Source organism: Bombus terrestris, chromosome 3 (assembly GCF_910591885.1).
Source record: "Bombus terrestris chromosome 3, iyBomTerr1.2, whole genome shotgun sequence".
Lineage (NCBI taxonomy): Eukaryota > Metazoa > Arthropoda > Insecta > Hymenoptera > Apidae > Bombus > Bombus terrestris.
The window spans coordinates 18970794-18988889 of NC_063271.1; the positions used below are offsets into that span (position 1 = coordinate 18970794).

Below are 18096 nucleotides of genomic sequence, written 5' to 3' on the forward strand. Positions count from 1 at the left end.
CATGATTATTGTAGGCGTTTCTCATCCAACAAATACTTTATCGAACTTGTAAACAATATGTTTGTCATGTTTAGAGACGTCATTTGTATGCGAATTGCTTCATACATGACTTCCTTACATAAAATGTGAGTGTTTGGTTTCGTCATTAGAAATTTTGCAATATAGTGTTGACGGTAATTTTGTTTGTTAAAATTTGAATTCTTGTTTTAGGAAATGTCCATGTTATCTATATGATAATTTTAAATGAGTAAACTAAATGGAAAAAAGAGGTCAAGTTAATATTTGAAATGATATATTTTGTATACGTAATGCTATATACATATAAATACTGTAATTGCAGAATATTAACTTATTACTGTCACGTATGTGTAACGTCCATTTACCATAAAGAATGGAACGTCATTAATATGTGACGTGTTGGAGCGAACGTAGTAAAGTGCATAATAAACAACTGTAATAAATAATGTTATTTTCAGTCAAAGAAAAGAAATCTTTTAGCTTTTAATTCAGATTTATTTGTTAGTTTTTAAGCCAATTTAATTTTTTTTAAATTAAAATATTTAAATAATATCTAATGTTTTCAGGAGGCAAATATTATAAGATTTGATCGAATTTAAATTAAAGATTAGCTATATTACAATACGAAGATTATTTACTTCCTAAAACTTGTTAGCTTTTCAATAATCTTATCACGAATACTGCTCGCGATCGTGAAATAGATGTTACCAACTTATATCGTAGATAAAGGAACACTAGAGATTGAGCTCGTATCAATATAATTACTTAACGATTCAAAAATATGGAGCAATTTTATTTAGTTCGGAGGTGTGGCAGAAATACAAATAAGGAATTGTACAGAAATCGCTAATTTTATTAAAACATAAAATTTTATGATGAAAAGTATATAATTAATGAGGAATAATTATGAATATCAGACCTTGAAATTTTGGTATGAGAATGGATTGATTTAAATTATGATAAATTTTATTATACGTCTTTCTTCGAAGAACTCTTCTTGTTACGTCTGGTGACTCTTTACGTTCGAGCTGTGCACATAGAATTAAGCGGATCGCAATAATCCTAAGGGACTGTCATAAAACGAGACTTTTTGATTTACCGTCAAGGCCGTTAAGTGGTATAAAACATCTTCAAGTCAAGAGGTTTTTCCATGTCTTTACCAGATTTTCACCCCTCAATCGTTCACCTATTTAACTTATACCTTACTCACCAGCGTAACTATCTTTCCTACAAAGTTGTTGGAAATATATACTATCTTTGAACTGTTAATCATTATACTCATTAAACTACCTGTTACGTCGCGTGAAAAGGTCCGTGCGACGTCCTTCATTGTCTGACCGACAAGGCCCAAGCACCGTTAGAGAAACTCTCAATAAACCTAAGGCCCCACTATGAACCGAGTCTTATTAGCTTGCAAGAACCTTTAACCATGCAAGTATTTTCGGTTTATAGCTGGTACATAAAACAGTCCTTAGGTCTATTGTACGTTCTTACAAATTACGGAGAAAGCAGGTAGTTGGGAAAGCACCTAATGGGAAAAACCGAATAGTTGCCTAACGGAAAAGCTGGTTTTTCTCATAAATAATGTCGCCCATGAACCACGTTGATAGGAGGCTTCTTCCTCCTATCTTCATTCTTAACATTGGTCATAACCAATCGGCATCGCGGATCGTTGCTCTCACTTTCCTAACTGAAAATGTGAGCAACGAATCTGCGTTCTTCGTTCAAAGGGCACACCTTTACCAAGCTTTCCTCCGTAATCACACAAGAACGAAATTCACTGTTCCTACGGAGCTCCTACGGAGCTCCTACGGCTCCTACGGCTCCTACGGGGCTCCTACGGCATCAGGAAGCTCACCTATACTTGTTCTCGAACCTACAGAACAGTCAACTGATGCTCTCAACTACAGAGCAGTCCCTATATTCCTCTTGTCTTGTCAACTTGTTCTTATAACTACAGAACAGTCTATCATCGGGAGTCTATATTAACTGAACATTCAAGCAGTTCTATCTCAGTTCGAATACTCTCAACCTCAAGACATCTTCGAAGACCACCTATCTACCCGTACTCAACAGATCGGTCAACATCTACACGGATTCTCTTATCTAAGAGTAATCCTTTTCATCGTCACCTGTATCTTAAGCAACGGCGTAAACTCACCAGTGTAAAGTTGTGGGGAATATATATTTTATAACCCTGTTAATCGCAGTGTTATACCAACTCAACTACCCCTGTTATCTCAATGGAAATCAGAGGATCGATCTATTCGCGGCGTCGATTATTATAATCGTAACGGGAATTTACGACTCCCATTGACGTGTTTCCTCGAGATTGCGTTTCCCCGCAATTGGTCGAAAATACACTACCCCTATTATCCTAATCGAAATAGGGGATGGATCAGTTCGTGGCGTTGATTGTCTAATCGTAACGGGAATTTACGACTCCCGTTGATGCGCTTCCTCGCGATCGCGTCTCTCTGCGAACGGCCGAAAAAACACTTCTAGTTATAAATTTATAGTTTCATATTTCAATCATTTTTCAAAAATAATAATTAATGTCTATTTTACATTGAACATTTATCCATTTGAATATTAATAATTTCGAATGTATTATCTGCTTCTGAGTTTTTTTGTTAAAGATGCGAAGATTTAATTAGGAGAGGCGCATTATCAAGAATAATAAAATGCGGTTTTAATGATTTATCTGTAGTTTGCAGTATTACACGCAATTTTTACAAATTAAAGAGATTGAACATTAACTTATAACGGTATTCGATAGTAATATGCATATTCATCAAAAACAGTAGGAGTTAATCCATTGTCTACACATTCAAAGAACCTTTCATCCGGGTTTTTGTACTTAATCAAAGTCTCATGCTTATCTTAATAGAAGTCAGCTGTATTTACCTTGAATATCTGAAGTTTATCCAGACGACAAAGAAGGAAAGAAAGTTTCTATACTTGTAATACTTCTCTGATGTGGTAAAGAGACTTTATTGCGATAGAGAAATAGAGAGTTTAATGCTGGTCGACAAATAAGATAATGCCTTATCAACGCCACCATTAAAAAACATTAGCTGACGAGAAAACAGAGATAACGGGATGATGTCTGGGGGTACTGAGATTGTTAATTTATCATTATAAGTTGATGAAAAAATATATAAGTCAACTAAGCAATGTACTTGTTCCGGGTCAACGAATCTTGATTATATAAGTTTAAATTTTGTAATTATATTTTCATGTTAATTAGATTATTTTGATATATTATAACAAATTTGTTGTTTGTGGCGTTTATTTGGTAGCTTCAGGTACAATAATCGCTACATTTTTCATTTGTATAAAAATATTCTTGACCGTAATCATTATAGGAATCTGATTCACTTACACAAATCAAAGTTGCACTTAAAAAATCAAGTTATACAATTTTTCATGTTTAATATAATATGGATTTATAGAGATAAGTAATGTTTAATCACAGAATTGCCTGTCTAGGATGAGAATGGAAAAATGGGATATTTAAGAGAGCGATTTTTCAAATTCGTTCTAATACGTAACCGTATACTTTGTACAAACAGTGTGAGATCGCGCTATTTGTTGCTTGGATAGAGTTATATACATACATATGTATCCCATGTAAATACTTAGCTTGCAGTTTGCTTTAGGATAGCTTATCTTAATGCGCTTTTCACAATTTGTAATGATATTTCATATTTTATATTCATTCACGTTTGTTACAAACATGTTTGTTGAAACAAATGTGCACGTAACCACCGTTTTTTATATTTATGTAATGTTTAGAAAAATACATTATAATTCATAAACATATATTTGGCAACAAGACTGTACAAATATGAATACCTTTTATTTTTCTGCTTGACAGTACAAAACATATCGCATGTCGTATATCGTATAAATGGAAGTTTCAATATGCATTTTTAGCGATAATTCGTTCAATTCTTGAATATAAATAACTCCACTGATCACTTGAATCGCTCACGCAGTGAGTATATATCAACAAACATGATAAAAAAGTTTGAGTTATAATTTATCTTGTGAAATAAATTCAGATTAAAATGTATAACAACGATACCAATAAGTTCTGTATCCAAAATTCACGTACACAAGATAAGCAGAAAATAAAATAAGCCTGTAATTTTTAACGAAAAATCTCTTTGTCGAGTAGTTTTCACATTGTTATCTTTGTCGAGTATTTTCCACATTGTTACGATCAGCTAAAGCTTAATAGCTCTTGCATAAATCACCATCTAGTATTATCAATTCGCCGCATATCATTGCCGCTTTTCATTTATCGTATTTCTGCTTAAAAAATAAGTCTATCTTCTAATGCCATATATCCGCCATAAATAACGATAACGCGTGTACGTACATACCTTTCAACATCACGATATAATTTCACAATTGCAACAACACTGTGCTCAACTCGCGTATCACAATTCGGTCGTAGCCACTCCCCAATATTGTTGCATCCTCGTCGCGTCCTGTTCCAGCGAATCTAATCCGTTTCTTTCCTGAATGACGGCGAAATCGTATTCGAGATTATACGGCATCAACCTCTGCAGGCTGCCAAAGTAAGCCGCGTTAGGACCTCCGTTTAGTAATCTTCTTCCGCTACCAAATCGAACGACGGGCGGCCTCGGTAGGGAAGGATTAAAGGACCTGGCACTTCCAAATCTCTTTGATAGAAAAGGCAAATTACCGGCTAATTGAGGCGTGGATCTCGATTGACCTCGTCGTAGGGGAGTCCTTGATAGGGTGTCTAATTCCTTGTCGAACAAGAGCTGAGTATTCTGTTCCAACATATATTCCCAGCAACGGAATTGCTCCTCGCTTAGCGCACCGGATCTCTCGGATACCGTGTCCTCTTGAGCCGTTAAACAGGCGGATACCTTCAAGTTTTATGTAATATTTTATTATATATATAATCAGTCACACTATGGAAGAAATAAAAATATTTACTTACCTTTCTCGTGCCATTTTCTTTCACGAGAACGCTTTGCCGAGCTTTGTTCGTGGCTCTGGAAGCGGCACTTCCAGACCAGACTCTACCAGTAGGATGCCTTGATTTAAAAGTACTGTCACTAGCTTGATCAGATTGACCACTCGGTGAACTTCTGTCATCTTTATACGACGGACTTTCGTTTTCCTGCGTTGATCGACGGTTCTTAAAATATCTACCAGATCCATTGTGAGCTTTGTTTGACCTACACATTATAAAATCATTCAATCTTTCCACTTACGTCTACATATGTATATTTTCTGTTAGAAAAGTGTCCTAATGCAACTGCACTGCAGTTACTATCTGTATAGGTCATCTTTTCAGTAATCTTCTCTAATTCCTCTTCGCCTACTTCCGCGAAACATTTTCTAGAATTGCTATTACGTAATTTCATACGAACTTCTCACCTATTCACTATGCTTTTCAACACGCCGTTTAAATAATAGCCTTCGTTCGCGTGACAGCAGCATGGTCCCGGTGGCTTATGAGCAGCCAGTGGCACGCAACAAGGACAAGGACATCCTGCCTCCGTTTGACCTCTGTTCTTTCCAACCGCGTGTCTCAGCTCTCTCATCAATTGATCTAGATCACCCTGATTAGGTCCTGTAAGTCGCACCACTACGATACTCAAATTGTCTTCTGCACCATAGGCCTGTGCCAGATCTTGAAGCCTTTTAGCGGCCAAAACAGGACTGGCTTCCGCCCTGGCTTCTCGAACGGCTTCCTGAACGCTCAGCACCTCCCACAATCTTCTATTGCCGATTATCACAAATTCGTCGTCATCTTCTATATCTACCTCTTCAAACGTGGGATCAGGAACCACCAGAGGAAACATTGCCGCGTTGCCTAACTGATTTTTCACAGGAACTTTCTTGGGAGGTGCCAAAGTCAAAGGGCCAGCAGCTCTACAGAGAACCGCTTTTGCATCTCCTGAAGTTGCTACCTTCAATGAATATTTCGTCGATGTTTTTGGGTACGCTTGTTGCGATTGAGTTCTGACAATGTGCACCAGAGTCGCGTCAATTCCATATTTCTGACCCTTTTCCTTCAACTCTCTATGGGCAGACAGTAACGTGTATTTTAAGTATTCTTTCGATGTTTCTCGTACGGTCCTCTCCTCCAGTAACAGACGCGGGATCATTTCCTGGAGTGCGCTTGGCGCTTCCTGGTTCGAACCGCCGTCGAATATACCGAATAGGCCCTCCACGTTACAAAAGGATGGCATTCGAACTTGCGATACGTATAATCTGTGCATACAAACCACGCGATTATGCTTTTGGGAGTATCGATTTAACTGTAGATCTGAAACTTGGAGAATTTTTGTTTCCATTATTTCAGTATATGAGAGTGTAATGCAACGTGTTCATTACATTATTATCGGGAAATAAAATAGTCCTAATAGTCGTTTCTATATAAAAGAAAAAGAGGGTCAACCAATTCATGATGAACAGCTAATTTAGATTAGTTAATATTCAATTAACTGAGAATAATCGTCACTCCAATACCCAACGAAGTTCGAAGAAATAAATATCACCTTTCTCTAGATCCTGCTGTTTCTGAGAAACCTAATCTCCACGGTTGTTCGGATCCCCTTTCTGCGGAAACCATTTCCTGTTGATGAGGATGAGAAGGTAGACTCGGTCTATTTTGTCCAGATACATCAACCAAGGATATTGGTCGTTGAGATCTATATACTTGGAATTGTCTGGGGTCGACGTGAAGTCTCGAATTGCAGGATATGTCAAGAAATTGAAGCTGTGGTGGCACTAAAGTAGCCATGTTCACCCTGTCTAGTTGATTATGAGCTAGATCTAATACCTGCCATTTAATTAATACCATTTAATTAATGTAAAACGTTTCTAATATTTCATTCTAACAATAAGAAGATGTATATTATCGGAATTACCTTTAAGGATGTTGTTTTATTAAATGTCGGACAAGTTAGGAGCCGATTGGAGTGGACACGTAACACGCGTAAATGCCGTAAATTGGCCGCATTATCTGGTAGATATTGAAGACGATTTCCAGATAATACTAATTCTTCTAAATCAGCCCAAGAGACTATACAGCTGTAAATCGATATGTTTTTAATACTCGATTCTAATATCAAATTGAAATAAAACATTAAATATTGTAAAAAATGAAAGCTTGTAATGTATACCTTTCTGGAAGCGTGTCCAAAGTGTTGTACGCTATATGAAGAACCCTTAAAGAAGTCAATTTCGCAAGAGTGTCCAAAGCCGTGTCTGTTAAACAATTTGCAGTCAGATATAGTTTCTCCAAATTATGATTAGTATGACGATTTTTGTTCCCTTCTCCCAAGTGTGGAAGTTCTGACAGTCGATTATTGGACAGATTTAGTACCTTCATCCTATATAAAAAGATTATTATATTATTCGTATGTATATTCGTTGAGCAAATAAGACTATGCATGTACTTTTCGGTGTTGATGAAGAAACTCGTTGGTAATGCAGTTAATGCATTGTCTTGCAGCGTCAAGTGAACGATGTTTAGTGGTTTCCTTGGTGGTGGAAGGGCTTGTAGTCTATTGTGAGGTAAGTGGAGGACTTCCAATCTTGACGGCTGCGTTAGCAGTCTGTCTGGGAGGGCTGTTAAAGCGTTGTGAGACGCAAAAAGAGCGCGCAATAAGGGTAGATCTGGTATCCATTCCGGAAGTGCATCTAAATTGTTGCTAAAATAAAATACTAGAATGTATTTTTGTAACATCGTTATACAGAATACTTTATGTAATTATAACTATGTATATTTAAATATATTTATTCTGATCATAATAATTTTAACCCAATAGGTATAACAATATATTGTACAATTTCATTAAAAGTAAAATTTTATATTTTCAAAGATAGTATTTTATTATTATTCTTATTTCATTTTTACTTACTAGGAAACGTCTAGATGCTCAAGATTCACAGGTACGGGCTCGATAGTTAGCTTTTTTAATTCTGCAGGATAACAAATGATTTCCTCAAATAAAAATTATTTTCTGCGTTCATAATCCGTATGTGGTAAGAGAATAAAAAAGGTCTTACTGTTGTTTCCAGCAATAAGAGAAACGATATTTCTTCCGCAGACCGTCAGTTCTGTTAAAATATTTCGCGCGCAACGAACGCTCCTCAATTCTTGAAGAGCACTGATGTCCAATTTTTCAATGCTATTTTCACTGACGTCTAGATGCGTTAAATTCTTGATTAAAAAGGAAATAGAAATGGTAACGCTCATTAATCATTATGGCTAAGACTTTTACGTATATCGTAATTACATATTTATCATTATGAGGATACCTACTCCGTAATTTCCAAGTATAATGTTTCCTTTGAGTTGATTATTTCGTAGATTGACTTTATACAAATTATTCTGATTATGCTTTTCATCCTTGGAATCTTTGCTGTGGTCTGCCTTCGATAAAACGTCCTAAAAATATTCAATAAAAATTTAATGTAACTTGATTAAATATATTTAAATAATTTATATTTTTAAATAATTTAATTTTTTGTTTAAGTATACCATTTATTTTATTAAAACATAAATATTTATATTAAAAATATTAATTATAGGTACTACATGTGAAAATAATAAAGAGTATTAAATATTAAAGAAAGCGATAAATATTGTGTTTAAATAAAATTGAAAAACATTTTATGAATTATAAGTATGTGGTTTAATTTTGTACGTATATCGCAATTTAATATAATCATATCATAATATACAATTGCACTAGTATGGGGTGACATATTGTGCATGATTTATGATCAATGATCCTGAATATGCACTGGTACCTTAGTTGGCCGCTAGGTGGCTACCTAATTGATCGTGTTTCTCAAAGGTAAAATGTATTGAGATATGCACATAAAGGTAACCGAAATCGTGTTTCACCATTCTGGTTTCCCTTCAATGACGTATAAATCTTTCGCCTTTTACTAAAGATTTCCGTGGAGGGGAACAATTGATGAAGTCTATAGATAAAATTTTTGTACGACCTAGCGCAAGCGAGGTCATAATTATAATTAAAACATAATAATCATTTCTGAGCTTTTATACATATATATATTATATAATATATATGATATGTAATAGCAAATATTGAAACCAGGGGAGGTGGTTTAGTAATGAAGAGATTTTAATCGATAGCTCAATCGTAGAATACATTTTAGCGAACCATTGTAGAAATCTTTTAGTACTTTCCTTACTTTACTCGCATTACGGAAACTTGTCATCACTCATCGCGTGAGTTTGAAAATTCTTTAAAAAGTAATACTTATATATATATATACTACCTATTAAAATCAATCGACAATAATTTTTGTTATAGATATTTGTGCGGATATATTAGAGGTCTTTAGGATATTTAGGTCACAATGTTACTTGCCCATGAAGGAAGTCAAAGTCTATATCTTAGATTTTTATAAAATATGAAAAAATCATCCATACAAATTATTTCACGAAATGAATAATTCTATGAGAACACGTGACTTTAAAATCATTCTTAAGTTTCTCTATGAACTTTCCAAATCATTCTTAAGCTGCTCTATAAACTTTCCAAATCATTCAATAGTTTTTATTTAATGAAATATAAAACTTCTTTAGTAACTCAGGAATCCTACCGATTAGATTTCTAGAGCACATGTTTAGCACATCATTCTTTCCTCTGTAATTAATAAATCGGAATAATTGCAGGATTCATTAGTCTGGAATTACATCTATTGCAAGAAATGTTGCCTCATTGTTCCGTGGCTGTTCAGAGTAACGGTGTCTTCGCGTGAATTTTAAATTACAATATCCTTTAATAATTTCGTAAAATGTATTCGACATACCGTTAGCGCGAGAGCTCGCATGTTGAAAAAAGACGGCAAACTGCTGAGGCAATTTCCAGCCAAGGAAACGTTTCTCAAGTTCTTCAGCTCCACGAGCTCGTGCGGCAGCTCTCTGATCCCATTACGATCCAAAATCAACTCTTTCAGGCTGCGGAAAATTATTTGCAAAGATTACCTCGATTATCATATCAACAGAATTGGATAAGATTTACAGAAAGAATATTTCAAATATTGGCGTATTATATTAAAAAAATAATTGCCTCTTATGTTTGCACTTTGTAATATTTAAATCCACGAATTATTACTGTTTAAATACGTTGATGTTGAAACCGTTTTTAAATAGTCGATATTGAACAATTTCATGTCTTTTTGTCACGAAATGTTAAACCAAAATTTTATTTTTATCGCCATAATCAGAACAATCGATTAACAGAGATGAATATTTCTTTTTCATTGACACATTGAGTGGCATTTCCGGTTTCCAGTTTTATTGGACTAAATCGAGATAAATTAACATTGCAGCGATTCGATGTCAATGCACGTTGCACCCTCGCTGTACGGACAAACGAATCGGTGAACCTAAACGAACGGGCCGCCCACAGGATGTGCACTTGAGTAGAAAGTTTCAAATTATGGTGAAAACCTTCCTGGCAGTAAGCATCTGTGTCATCGGATAGACTTTCAGTTTTTAAAGTAAAATCGAAATCGTTGCCGTGTTAACCGATACAGTCGAAACTAGAAATCGGATGTAATTGGTTAATTAATTAATTTACAAAATTAATTGATGCTACGCGTCGAAAGTTGCGCCGTATTTTGTAAGTGAACGTAGTTGTACGAAAATATATTTAGAAAAGAATATTTTCCACTTTCGTTCTCTTTGTTCTTTCGGAGAATAATATTAGTATTAATAAATAGTATTAGTAAATTAATTATTAGTTTGAAAAAATGTTCTGTAAAGAAAGTGGAAAAAGTTGATCGCTTTCAGAAATATCTATTCTCTTTTTTAACTATTATGTATGTTGTTCCTTTCTTGATAATTTTTTGAGATTGAGGAACAGAAAAGAATATGGGAAAATTTAAATTATAGTTTTATTTGGATTTTAATCGCAATTTTATTTTATCCTTTTATTCTATCAAGTCACCATATTAAATCCTCTTTATATCCTCTTATCCACTTCTCGAGCACGCACTTATTTCTAGAGCACGCGATCACTTCTCACCTGCTTTGTCATTTCGTATATTTCGCCTGATGCTTAAAAAGAGTGGACGTCCTTAAAATTCTAGAGTATCCTTTCAAACATTCTATAATGGATAGCTGAAACATTATATTCTTCTAGAAATTTCTTTTACGTTTTCTGATTCTTCATTATGTATTATCGTGTCTTCTCAACCTCTTAGAATGAGGTCCATTTATTTCCATGAAGAATTTCCTCAAAGCAACGAATCAATATGTTTGTTGAGTACTCACGGATTGCGCAATAATATACGATTTAATCTGCTGCAACTCTGAAATTAAATTCTTCAGTGTCACTGATATTTCATTTATTTAATGTTCTCTTGAAGCACTTAAAGGGTCACTATTATATGCAAATCTAGCAAATTGCATTCAATATGCTGTGTACTTTAGCAGTTTTTCAGAACATAAAATCCATGCAATTTTTGTCAAAGCTCATTAAACACTATCAGCTTATTCAATTACATGTACTGTTACACGTAGTTCGACTAATTGTGAGTATACAGTAAGTTGTACATTTAGATTTGATCCATTCTGTACCATTTCCTTTGGATTAATGCTAAAGCAGTTTGATCCTCTGCTGCTTTTCCGAACATTCTTATGATTCATACTTCATTGATCATACTTAGAGATCATGAACTCGATACTCTTTTCACTTGTTTTACGATGTTCTACAATTTCTTCAACATAATACAGCTGCTCTCGAAGAATGTCTCAAAGCATATTCCAAGCAATCTTCCAATAGAATTCTTCAAATCCTTTAAGATTTTTCTTAAAAATGTATATCGTGGAAATTTTGGAAATTGGAGATTTCAAAGTGTCCAATATCACCAGAATCATCCAAAATCATTCACGATTAATTATTATAATACCCTTTTGCTTGTTCCAAAATACCATGTAATGATATCTACTAATTTCTTCAAAATAATAACTGACAGAGCCTTAAATATCTCGAACAATTCTTCAACGAAATTCTTCAACGGAGTTGTAGCATGTAAGTTGCTCAATATTCTCCCAATAAAACCACCGCACAGCACTTCCTCCAACGTAGTACCACTCTCTCGTAGAGTATTTCGAACATCCGTTGCAGCTTCACACTCGAACGCCCTTCTGCTAAATAGTTGAACAGTTTCTTCCACGCAGTCTCTGCAAATGTCACTCGGCAAGCTGTCAGTAGTTTAGGATACGATAGGTTTGCGAAGTTACAAGCTGGTGCACGCTCGCGCGAGTTCTTCGGGGTACTAAGAAGTCCGTGGCTAGTCGAAGCGTATCCAAGTTAGATCCTGTGTCGAGGAAGAAAGAGGGAGGAGACCAAGGATGGCTTGGCTGACCACTCTGACGTAACAGAAAGGAGATATTAGCTTTTGTTAGTGGTGTAAGCTGGTTTATGTTGATTCCTTGTATTCTAGCCTGACTGTACCAACAGCCAACGATTGGTCGATGGTTAACGGGGTTGCAAGGAAGTGTATACGTTGTCGGTCTGTTTACGTTATACAGAAGTTGGGAACTTCTTCGAGAACTTTGCTTTATTCACGATAAAATTGTTTCGTTTTTGAATAAATTTCGAAGGAAAGATACAGATCGTACAGCTTTATTGAGAACATTAAGCTTTAATAACGTAGTCCTAAGCTGTGGATAAAATTAATTCTAGTAATAATATTTAAAACTGATTAATAACGAATCGTGTATTTCGCTAAAATTAGGACCAGCTATAACCAATACGAATCTTCTATTTAATTTATATAGAAGGATTAACACAAATCAATCAAAATGTACGCTTTCTTAAGAGTGACTGTGTATATGCAAATTATGATCGTTAACATTTTGACAAGAGATATTCAATTAAATAAATAAAGGAACTAAATCTTTATCTTTGCTTATACATGGACTCGAGTAACGAGGGATGTGCGCTCTTTCTGATCGCACCGTCTGATCGGGAAGTAATTGCACGGTTCCACTGTTTGGCTGGCTGCATTGTTCCACGAGTGTGGCTCGTTCAGGGAAAAGAAATTCAGTGATAAGGAGCTTTTAAATTGCGCTTCTCGCGAAGGGCTCTTGTTCTCTTCGAGTTGAGAAACTTCAAGCCGTTACGTAGATTCTTCTTTAAGATCTTCTCGTTGCTACGGCCTCCCAGAGACCGCGTTGAATATTTTAAACGGCTCTTCCCTTCGGGGAAGCGAGCAGGTTGTTGGTCCTTTCGGTCACTTCTTTTTCTTTTGTCTCGTTTTCTTCTTTTGCCTACTTTTCTGACGATACGTGTAATACGTAATTGTATGTTTCTTAAAGTCTTGCGCTTCTTCACCATCACGGCAGCACAAACATTTATTAGCGGCAATTTTTATGAAATAGATGATCGTCGGAAAGGAAACGAAGATTAAACGACTTTTTCTAGATAATATAGGTGGGTATAACAGTTAAGAAAAGAAACATCTTGAGGATATAAGGAAGGGAAATTTCTAATAATAAAATTTTTCTTCCAGTATAGAAAGCACCAATATCCATTTCACAAAAAGAAAATGAATTGCATCGTTGCTATCCTGCTACACAATAAAACAACTAAGAGAAGCTACTTTTTAAAGATTTACTTATGCATGCAGTTTATAGGGGACTCGAGACTCTATTTAATATTTTAAATTATTCTTTTGTTTTAGTAAAAAAGGCTGAGAAAAAGCAGTTGGTCGTCTTTTTTATGATTGTATTTTCATATTTACTTAAATAGGCAAAATGTTTGTGTTGCTGTGTTCATCTAGGTGTTATATAGTTAAATGATATTTTTTAACTGTATAATGTAAACTGTATACTGTTATCGTATGAATAACGAGTTAATGTAATGGCAAGTAGCAAGAAAAAATATTTTCTAAGTTTTAGAAACCGTTAAACTCAAAATGAAAATCTCTCTTTATTTTCTTTTATGAATTATTTATGTAATTTAAAAAGTGCCTTATGATTTTCTTTTATAGAGTATAAAATGACAATTTTTTTTTTATAATTTATGATTACCATGGAATGAAGAACATAGCGGCACGCATTCATTTTACATAATGCTTCATGTACAGTTTAAAATGCGGATAAGGAACCTGCTCTTTCACTTATAAATAATGAAAGAGTTCATTCACATTCCGTAAAAAGTATGTAACGTAATAACCAATTTAATTCTTGAATATCTCTAAGAGTGTGTTGTTAAAAAATTTGATTGTGCTAACTCTGATATTAGTTTGAAATTTAATTAAATTTAATCTTTTGTTGAAGTAGAACTATAAATTAATCTGTCAAATACCGTTCCAATTTCGGTTTGAATTTTGTATCAGATTGCTGCCATTTTCTATTGAGTTGTTGTAGTAACAAGCGATTAATAATTAGCGTTGTTAATTACGGTGAATGGAATGGTTCCTCGTGCTACTAACAAGAAATACCTAACACGGTTGGAAAATTTTTAAAATTCACCTGAGCATAGAACTTCCTGAACATTGAGTGGGATGTAGTGAATAGTTATTATTTTTTATACTTTGAAAATAATAGCAGCAAGTAGACTGTTATTGATTACAACGCAATATACTTCCTTAACAAAGAGTAGGAAAAACTAATTTACTATTAAATAACGTTGAATGTAATTTGAAGCAGACGTTTAAGCTTTCAACAAGTTTGATTGTTTTTAGGAAGATTGATTGATGTCGTTAATAAATTTATATATCATTTAAACGGAATAATTTGTTTAATATATTTGAACAGTTACATTATATCCTTACGTATTATATGATTCATCCATACAATCTCGTTTACATAACTACATAAATAATTTCTCTATATTTCGTTCTCCTCTTCGTATCCTGCAGTAATTTAGCTAGAAATCATAGGATTACAAGAGGGAGGAAGTTAAAATGGCATAAATGCAAGGTCAGAAAGGGGAATCGCCATCACGATCTTTAATTAATAGCACGTGTACAGTACGAATATAAAATTCGAGTTTTGCAACGTACAATTATTATCTATAATTTACATTTATATAATTTGTCTTAATGAAAAATTCGACAGCCGTGTCAAAGTTTTATTTACAATAATTAATTTACAGTTTAAAATGTTCAAAGAAGATACATTAATTTTTCCTTCATTAATTTTCAATATTGCAGAATGATCTCTTCAAGGAGATTAAAACCGCGTTAACAAAAAAAAGGAAAAAAAAATTTTTCAATATTTTTGCGATTAACTCTCTGAATTCACCATCGCAATTGCTTCCCCATGCCACAAATTCGTCCCTCTCCCATATTCCATATCACATTTCAACTAACCCAGAAGCAAATACGGCCCTCCGTGGCCGCCAGCTGATTATTGGAAAGTTTCGCATTAATTCGCGGCACGGCTCTTCTTCCTTCGTTGTTTCTGCACCACTGCACACCGATGTACGACTTCTGGGCGTGTTGCCCAACTCCATCCCACCGACCAAGTTGGCTTTAGCTTTTGCCATTCTCTCTCGTGCAAATGCATTCTTATACGTGTTTCATTTTTTCTCTTTCTCTCTATCACAGTTGAACGACGTGTGTGTTTGGTAGAAGGCACGGGGATATGTGTTAGTGGGCTCGTGCTCACACCGTAGTTCCTCTTTCTGGCAAACGTTTGGCATCCTTGTTTCCGGCCAGTGGAAAGCACTTTTCGAGAAACTTTACGTAATCTCCGACTTAATTACACGTGCCCCTCGCGATCGGCTAGTCGGATGAGACGCTTCGCGCGATTTATTAACCCACCTACGCGTCCCCGCGTTTATCTTTGCTTGGCACGAACGAGATTTGGCGCGAATTTTGCGTGTAAAGAACGGCACGTGGAATGATATTCGATTCAACCGTGTGTAATTGCCAATTGATGAGCTGTTATGCCAGTGCATACTAAATATATTTACGATATTTATACTATCAACCGTAATGTGTCGTCAGAAATTGCTAAAAGTGATATCATATACAGTAAACAGTAAAATGTATTATTGCCTTTTCACGAGCAATTTACTTTCATAGTCTGCTAATTCCACAAATAAATAGTACGTGATTCTTCCGATTATTAATTCAACGTTAAATTATATATTTTAGACAGATGCAAGTACCGTTACTGCAAATCGATTAAAGTGTAAATCCGGAGGCGGATAATTATACCGCTACCCTGAATTTCAATCTTGTAAAATTTAGCACACGAAAGGCGAGTAAGCGTAAACCTACGTACCATTTTACAGAATACAATGCAACATTTCGCAAGTTTCAATCGTAGGTACGTTAATGTAATGTTTTTGTTAAATCGTTTCGCTTTGAACTATGTAAATATGAAATATGGAATTATACAAATTATTTCTCCACAATCAAAAATTTGATTCAGACTGTAAGGAATCACCGTGACCTTATCCATGTAAACGTAGCGATTTGCGATTTTACGTGTCTGTAATAGCCTTGCGTAACAAACTTAACTAGCAAAGTTTCAATTTCTAAATGCAACCTTCTGCTACACGCGACTTTCGTAACTAAAACAACGCCGTGTAGACAAGTTCGTGCATGTTACACGTGCAATTTAACGTGTGTTTTTGTCTCTTAGGAATTATACACGATATAAATTAATAGGACTGTCGAATAATTAGACTAGAATAACAAGAAGGATCGTATCTTTAGCTTATAATGCAAAATTATAGTTCTTCTTCTTCTTGGAACTGAGTCTAGATTTTCTTTTCCCGACAAGTGTTTTTCTCTTCAACTTTCAACAAACATGAATACATGGACGTGAAAATGGAAAATTAAATTTTAATGCAGTATAATGTACATAGTACAAGGTCTAACACACTGCCCCGTGGAAGTCCAGCAACGATATTGTAAACATCTGAGATGGAGTTCTGATTTTTGACGAAGAATGATCAGTCCTCGAGGCATGATTTTACGAGATTATGCTAGGATGTTGGAAATTTTTGCTTGATTTTGTATAACAGGCCTTCGTACCATACTTTATTATCAAATGCTTTTTCAATGTCTAGAAAAAGCTGTCACATGCTTCTTTCTAAAATCGAATTAGTACGATGGAATTAAATTATCGAATGTTCTTACTGGACAAATTGTAAAGTTTCTCGAAGTTGAAGAAAAAAAAGAAGAACTAAAGTAATAAAGTCATAACGTAGTAAAACAAAAAAGGAAAAAAAATTCTTAAGAATTAATAAATTAAGGTCAATTAGATACTGTAATTAATAATAAAAAAAGTAGTTCAATTTCTGTGGTCTTTGTTAGAAATTTCTATATTTCACTGGAACTAACGAGGTTTGAAGCGCAGATCGTGATATCGGTTTCTATTCGATTCCAGCTTTAATTATCCATGGGGTTAGGCAATTTATCTTAATTAGCACACCGTCGACTAGGTAAGGGCTTTCCGGATGCAAGGAAATCAACAAATATATATATATGTATACATATACCCGACACGGCGATTCGTTCGATTAATTAACGAATAATTTTCTGTTATCATGGCGCGGAAGCTGCGTTGATTTATCGACAGATCTTTGACACGATAAACTTCGATCGTCTCTGGAAATTGAACAACTCGCGTACATATCCAACGAATTATCGTATCTCGCTATGAATTTCCAGAATGGATCACTATGAATTTACAGTTTCCATCGTTTAAATGTTTACGCTAATAATCGCACATGCACATCACGTTATCTATTCCTGTTCGATGATAGAAAGATGTTTAGAATTAAAACTGTTTAAATATTTTAAGACTTTGAAAATTAACATTTCTGTGTATCAATGAACATTTTCATTTATTCGAAAACAAAAAATTTTTCAATATAGTTTTGTCGAGGCTAGAACAACGATCTAGCGTTGATTTATTTTTCCTTCTTTTTCTCCTTTTCGATGAAAGCTGACGAAGATGAAGTTTTTAAACGAATCCAAACACTACGGATATCGTCGTAAGCATCTTTCACTTAAGTCTTGAGATATGAAAAAGGTCATTAAAGCGTCAAATTCTTGGTGTGA

General features: G+C 34.7%; 1 protein-coding gene and 1 non-coding gene across 4 annotated transcripts in view; one reads left to right on the plus strand and one right to left on the minus strand.

Annotated features, from left to right (window-relative positions):
- Window positions 1-3292: 3292 nt before the first annotated feature.
- LOC100646325 (PH domain leucine-rich repeat-containing protein phosphatase 2) overlaps window positions 3293-18096 on the minus strand; it is an 83522-nt gene continuing 68718 nt past the window's right edge. The window contains exons 8-19 of one of the 3 annotated variants that reach the window (XR_007227803.1): window positions 9868-10015; window positions 8342-8467; window positions 8086-8239; window positions 7938-7998; window positions 7473-7727; window positions 7197-7406; window positions 6942-7104; window positions 6570-6853; window positions 5443-6282; window positions 5000-5240; window positions 4410-4925; window positions 3293-4335 (exon numbers count right to left, since the gene is read on the minus strand). Coding sequence is in view for 2 of the 3 variants with exons in the window: in XM_020867954.2 (XP_020723613.2) it covers window positions 4467-4925; window positions 5000-5240; window positions 5443-6282; window positions 6570-6853; window positions 6942-7104; window positions 7197-7406; window positions 7473-7727; window positions 7938-7998; window positions 8086-8239; window positions 8342-8467; window positions 9868-10015 (2941 nt within the window). In the remaining variant the exon portion in view is untranslated. Of the gene's footprint in view, window positions 4926-4999; window positions 5241-5442; window positions 6283-6569; window positions 6854-6941; window positions 7105-7196; window positions 7407-7472; window positions 7728-7937; window positions 7999-8085; window positions 8240-8341; window positions 8468-9867; window positions 10016-18096 lie in introns of all 3 variants that reach the window. The other 2 variants (XM_048414725.1, XM_020867954.2) reach the window with 2 other exon arrangements.
- Window positions 8929-9049, plus strand: LOC125384811. The gene has a single exon (XR_007223597.1). It is a non-coding gene; the product is annotated as a U5 spliceosomal RNA (small nuclear RNA).